Here is a 6,178-nt window from a genome sequence, read left to right on the forward strand (position 1 = left end):
GGAACAGGCTTAATGCAGTGGGCATATGTTCTCCTGATGGACTCCATGCATAGCCAAGGGTGAACATAGTCATGAGGTGTGTCATGTCTCTTCCTAATGGCAGCAAGTGCATGTAAGTAGGGCATGCTTGAGGTATTGCAGCCAAGGTGAGTAATATAACCATATAAATAGTAAAGGAGATTCAAATCAAAATAACAAAGAAACTGAACCAACTTTAAGTACAGTAGTTACCAGTCAATTGCCATCGGTTGCATGAGCAACTGTGCTTAATGAGTTCCACATCCACCTTGGTTGCTTTGCGAGAAACCTCAAATCTCTTTCATTCATTGTCACCAACCCATTCAGCCGTCCACTTGGTGCTAAGGTTTAATAACTTCTCCAGCCTCTTTTCCTGAACTGGTGCTAGCCTCCCTGAGTGATTCTCCAAGATCCGTTTATGATTCACTATCCTCCTCATGAGATAGCATCTGATCTCTTCACACATGGTTAGGATAGGCTTGCAGCGGTAGTTTACTATTTTAGCATTAAAAACCTCACACATGTTGTTTGTGAGGTTATCTACTTTTGGCCTATGGGAGAAGTAAGCATCAACCCATGTTTCTGGTTCAAATTTGCTGAGGTACTCCCAAGTACCCTGGTTAAATGTCTTTAACTTCTGCATGCATTCCTTGAATTCAGCAACATTCGTGCATCTGGCACACTCCCACACAATCTATCTAATGTACAGATCCTTGTAGCGGTTTATGAAGTTTTTCCACATATGCATGACGCAATTGCGGAGCTTAGCATGTGGCATGACCTCCTTCAACACAGGCAACAAACCCTAGATTGAAATTAATCAAACACACAACAATGAAATTAACCAAATAGATAGCAATGAATATCAGCAAGAAATTAGCAATGATCTAAACCAAATGCAGAGCAATGAAAATAACCATAAACTGCTTTCACCTTTTGTTGGTCTGATATGAAGTTCCAGCCATGGTTTGCATCATCTCCTTTGTCCCCTTGCAGATTGGTCAGGAACCACTTCCAGGCTTCCTTGGTCTCAACTCTGACCACCCCATATGCAACAACATAAAATTGGTTGTTTGCATCCTGAGCAACTGCTGCTAGCAGCCAACCACTATAATATGTGTTCAGAAAGCACCCATCCAAATGCAACAAAGGACGACATCCATCTTTGAAACCTTTTTTGCAGGCATCTAGGCAAATGTACAGTTTATCAAAAACAGGAGGACCATCTGGAATTGGCATCAGCTCAAGCCTGGCTGATGAGCTTGGATTGCTCCTCAGTATTTCCTCACAATAATCCCTCGTTCTCTTGTATTGTTCCCTTTCATTTCCCTGGATCTTGTCCCTAGCCTCCTTCACTGCTCTATAAACCATCTTAGGATAGGGACAGAGGAAAAATTCCTCTTTAAGGAAATTAGTAGCTTCCTTCGTATTCATGTGTGGTTGGGTTGACATACGCTTTTCAATCTTCTTACTTAGCCAGTGTTGATCAGCAGCGTTACTGCCCAAATCCCTCGCACAAGTGTGTTTTGGATGGTAGGTCTTGACTTGATAACACAGCAAACTTTTGTTGTATGACAAGTGAACTAAGTAAGGACACTTCTGATCCCTACACCCCAATCTCACTCTCTCTGTCATTTTTTATCCATTTCAATTCCCGACCCCCAGCAATGAAAGAATCTTTAACTACCTTCTTGAACCTGTCCGTAATGGCAAACCTAGTTCCTAGCTCAAACCTGCCCTCACCATGAGCATACTCATCATCTAAATCTGGAAATTTATCACCTCTGCCTTCATCATCAGATGATATAGGAGTATGCAAGTCTTCAGACTCATACTCAAATAGGATCTCCTCCACCTCCGTCGGGAGCTCACTAACATAAAACCCACCCCCACTGCATAAGCGGGCTGGACATCAGGCACTTGATCCCCTGCTTCACCACGTGCATCAGTCCCATTCCCACTGCTTTCCCCTCTTTCATTAACCCTTGTGCCAAATTGTCTTTTCTTCTTCCCTTGATTCTTTGGTGTAACTACCTTCTTCCTTGTAGTAACAACCTTCTTCTTCGGAGTAACTACTTTCTTCTTACCCTTGACACATCTTTTCTTCTTCCCAATAGTAACCCCACCATTGCTGTCACTCTCAGTACTATCACTCTCAATTCCAGCCAATGGAGGTTTGTACAAGACGTCCTCCGTGCTCTCGTACCCGTCATCAGATGAAGAGGATGAATTCAGTTCCTTTGCAGTTTCATCCACCTCCCCTGCAGTATCTCTGTCCTGGGCAGCATCCTCAACAACCTCCGGATCATCAACAGGATGGTCAAAGTATATATGGAACTCACCTCGCCCTGGGTTCTTCATTAGGTTCTCTCGCATTGCGTTGATCCCTGCATCCCCAGTCAATATGTTCATCCTGGATTCAATGTCAGTGCTTGTTGGATCATGCCAGTATACTGCCTTGTATGACTGGTAGCCCAAGCCCTTAAATAGTGTCACCAGGTCTCCGAAATTAACAAAGTCTAGGTCCATCTTAGGGAACTTTTCCTCCTTTCCATTCTGATAAACCATTTTTCCATCAATTCCTCTTACAAAGTTCCCTCCATGGTGAAAGACCGGCACCACAAACACATCAACTATCTGAAATTAACCAGTGCAGAACTAGGATTAAATTAATAAACAACACAACATATGAAAGAAACTACATTGCCCTAACACAATCCCTCCCCCTAATCCTACACAGGACGCTTTACACCCCTTTTTCATTTTCTTTCTTACACTGTAAACATGCACACACATTGCCTTCCTAGCTAAGCATCGCAATCTTACCTTCTGGCGAAGACAGCAGCCACGACCACAGAGCAAGCTTTTTATCAGCTTCTAGCACCAACTTCAACCACGCACCTTTTGCTCTTCTACGTGTTGTATTTTTTGGAGGAAAAACAGAGACGAAGGAGTTTGATCGTCTTTGGCTTAGGATTTTTAGTAATTCTCTCATTCAAGTATGGGTCTTCTGGGTATTGTATATGGGGATTCAACTGTGTTTGGAGAGGAGGAAACGAAACGGCGTCATTTTCGTCTCTAGAGACTTATATGTCCTGTTTCGAAATGCTCCCTGCCACATGGCCTCCGTAACGGCCAGGTCAGCGCCACCTCTGCCAGGTCAGACTTTTCTGTCCCGTCCAAACGCCTGAATTCAACGGAAGGACATAAATGTCTACGTTTTTCGGGGGTGAGGGACTTGAATGTATTTTCCCTTCCTTGAGGACGAAAATGTCCGCGAAAAAAAAAAGGTTAGGGACCTATTTGTCCTTTACTCTAAGTTTTTTATTCAATATTTTTGTCGTATCAGTACGTATGAATTTATCATTATACCAAAATAAATACTGTCAAATAATGTTTATTAGAATCTCTATTTTTCAGTTGATTAGAGATGAGAGTGTGGAATCCATGAATGGATTATACCAAAACAAATACCGTCAAATAATGTTGATTAGAATCTCTATTTTTCAGTTGATTAGAGATGAGAGTGTGGAATCCATGAATGGATTAGAATATTCAGGTATGTGTAAGTGTGTGGTGGTAATCAATAGAATCTTTGGGTGGATGTGACCTGTGACCGTACGGTGCCATAGATCATGGTGCCATACATTGGGTATTGTTTTGTGTATAAAAGAACTTCGGGTGTTGTTATGTAGAAAAGCACTTTCATAGTCACTTATGTTCTTTAGAAGATTAAATTTGAAGTTGTAATTTAGTTTTTTAAAAGATGAATTTAACTGTGAAGTATTGTTATCTTTTTTGTGGCTGTTTTACTAATTCATGATTATGATGAGGTTGACCATTGTTTTAACATTGTTGTAATGAGAAGGTGGATCTTGGATGTGAAATATTCATAATTGAAGCCATTGTTACCTTTTGCTAAAGTCTGCCTGAACCACTAGAAAGTGGAAGATAATTAGGTTTCCATTAAAATATCATCGTGTGTTGATATGGATGTTTTTCATCTCATATTTAATTTTATGACTATACGAAATTATTTTGCCAAAAGACTGTATATTCCGTAATATTATATTTCAAGTGATTATTAGTTTTTAAGTGGAGTCCTACACATTAGTGATGATCCATTGCTCTTTTTGCCAGAAAAATTAGTAATAGTTTTTGCAAATAAATTATCCTTTCACTTTTTTATTTATCTTTGACAGCCATGTATAAACCAGCTTGCTAGCTTCTGGTATGAATATGTTACTTAATTTTTCCTATATGCCATTCATTCTCTTTGTCCCTAAAGGAGTTGATGTAGGTTGGACTTACATTATTCACCATCAAACCTTATGTCTTATACTGGTTGGCACAGTGATGCACCGCTATTTCGTGGTATATTTTGTACTTAATGAAGTGGATTTTATCCACTAAACTCACACTTATTCATATAATTTGCATGTTTTACATTTTCCTTCCTAATTTTGTGCTATGATTGAAAACATGCTTCTTTGGCCTTAAATTTACTATGTTTAATCCTCTCTTATTATCATTCGATGCCTTGATATGTGTGTTAAGTGTTTTCAGGGTTTATAGGGCAAGAATGGCTTAGAGGATGGAAAGGAAGCATGCAAAAGTGGAAGGAATACAAGAAATTGAAGGAATTGCTAAGCTGTCCAGCCTGACCTCTTCGTACTTAACTGACCATAACTTGAGATACAGAGGTCCAAATGAGACAGTTTTAGTTGCGTTGGAAAGCTAACATCTGAGGCTTCGAAATGATATATAATTTGCCATAGTTTCTATGCTGTTAGGTGATGCGCACGCGTGGATCACGCGTACGCGTGACCTGGGGGCGATTTCTGGGCTGTTTTTGACCCAGTTTTTTGCCCAGAAAAAATAGATTAGAAGCTGCAGAGTGGGGAAATCATTCATTCATTCACACAACAATTCATCAATACACATAATTTTAGATTTTAGATGTAGTTTTCTAGAGAGAGAGGATCTCTCCTCTCTCTAGGTTTTAGGATTTTAGGATTAGCTTTACTTAATTTCAGATTTCTACTTAGTTTAATTTAGTTTCTCTTCTACTCTTAATTGTTCTAGTATTCTAGTTTATTTATTTCCTTTGTTAATTACTTTATGTTGCTATTTGGTTCATGAATTCTCTTGTTAGATTTGATTTCTCTATTTAATGCAATTTGAGGTATTTCATATTTATGATTGCTTTCTTTATTTGTTATCATTGATGCTTGCAATTGGTTGTTTAGATTTAATATTCCTTGCTAGTTTCCTATATTTTTATGTTATGCCTTTCAAGTGTTTGATAAAATGCTTGGGAGGATTTTAAGTTAGATTTTTATGTTCTTGGCTTTGGTTGAGTAATTGGAGACTCTTGAGTTATCAAACTCCTTTGTTGATTGATAATTGAAAGCTGCTGGTTGATTTGGATACCTCTAAAGCTAGTCTTTCCGTACGAGTTGACTAGGACTTGAGGAATTAAATTGATTAGTCCACTTGACTTTCCTCCATAGTTAGAGGTTAACTAAGTGGGAGCAACGAACAATTCTCATCACAATTGATAAGGATAACTAGGATAGGACGTCTAGTTCTCATACCTTGCCAAGAGCTTTTCTAGTTATTAATCTACTTTCTTGCCATTTATTTCCTTGTTCCTTAGTTCAAAAACCCCAAAAAGATACAATCTCATAACCAATAATAACTACACCTCCCTGCAATTTCTTGAGAGACGACCCGATGTTTAAATACTTCGGTTTAATTTTATGGGGTTTGCTTTAGTGACAAACAAGATTTTGTACGAAAGGATTCTTTGTTGGTTTAGAAACTATACTAGCAACGAGAACTTATTTGTGAATTTCTTTACCAACGAAAATCTGTTCGTCAAAATGGTGCCGTTGCCGGGGAATTGCTGGCTTATTATTGGTTATTGTAAATATTTGCTTTTTGCTTGTTTGCTAGTTTTTGTTAGTTTAGGAATTAGTTGCTTATTTTTACTAGTTTTTGTTTTTATTTTCTTTTAGCTACTATGAACTCTCACCCCTTTGGCTATGAGTTTGGTTACAACTATGTTGCAGGAAGAGGAGATTACAATGAGAATATGCATCAAGGATGGGAAAATTAAAGATGGGAGGAGCCACAAGGATTTGATCAACCCTCTTGG

At 38.8% G+C, this 6,178-nt stretch overlaps 1 protein-coding gene across 1 annotated transcript; it reads right to left on the reverse strand.

The window, feature by feature from the left end:
* Nucleotides 1-319: 319 nt before the first annotated feature.
* Nucleotides 320-1,389, reverse strand: LOC148554284 (uncharacterized). The gene is made up of 3 exons (XM_088495073.1): nt 952-1,389; nt 726-823; nt 320-614 (listed from the first exon to the last, which is right to left on the reverse strand). Exons 1-3 carry the CDS (start codon nt 1,387-1,389, stop codon nt 320-322), a joined length of 831 nt encoding a protein of 276 aa, XP_088351199.1.
* Between the last annotated feature and the right edge of the window lie 4,789 nt (nt 1,390-6,178).

This window comes from Arachis ipaensis, chromosome B7, assembly GCF_059453495.1.
Source record: "Arachis ipaensis isolate K30076 ecotype BB chromosome B7, ASM5945349v1, whole genome shotgun sequence".
Classification (NCBI taxonomy): Eukaryota; Viridiplantae; Streptophyta; class Magnoliopsida; order Fabales; family Fabaceae; genus Arachis; species Arachis ipaensis.

Bases quoted from the DNA above. Each gene is read 5' to 3' on its own strand.
- LOC148554284 (XM_088495073.1), bottom strand. From the start codon at position 1,389: ATGGTTTATAGAGCAGTGAAGGAGGCTAGGGACAAGATCCAGGGAAAT. The intron at 824-951 runs GTGAAAGCAGTT...ATTTCAATCTAG, and splicing joins TCATATCAGACCAACAAAAG to GGTTTGTTGCCTGTGTTGAA. The intron at 615-725 runs GTACATTAGATA...GGAGTACCTCAG, and splicing joins ATAAACCGCTACAAGGATCT to CAAATTTGAACCAGAAACAT.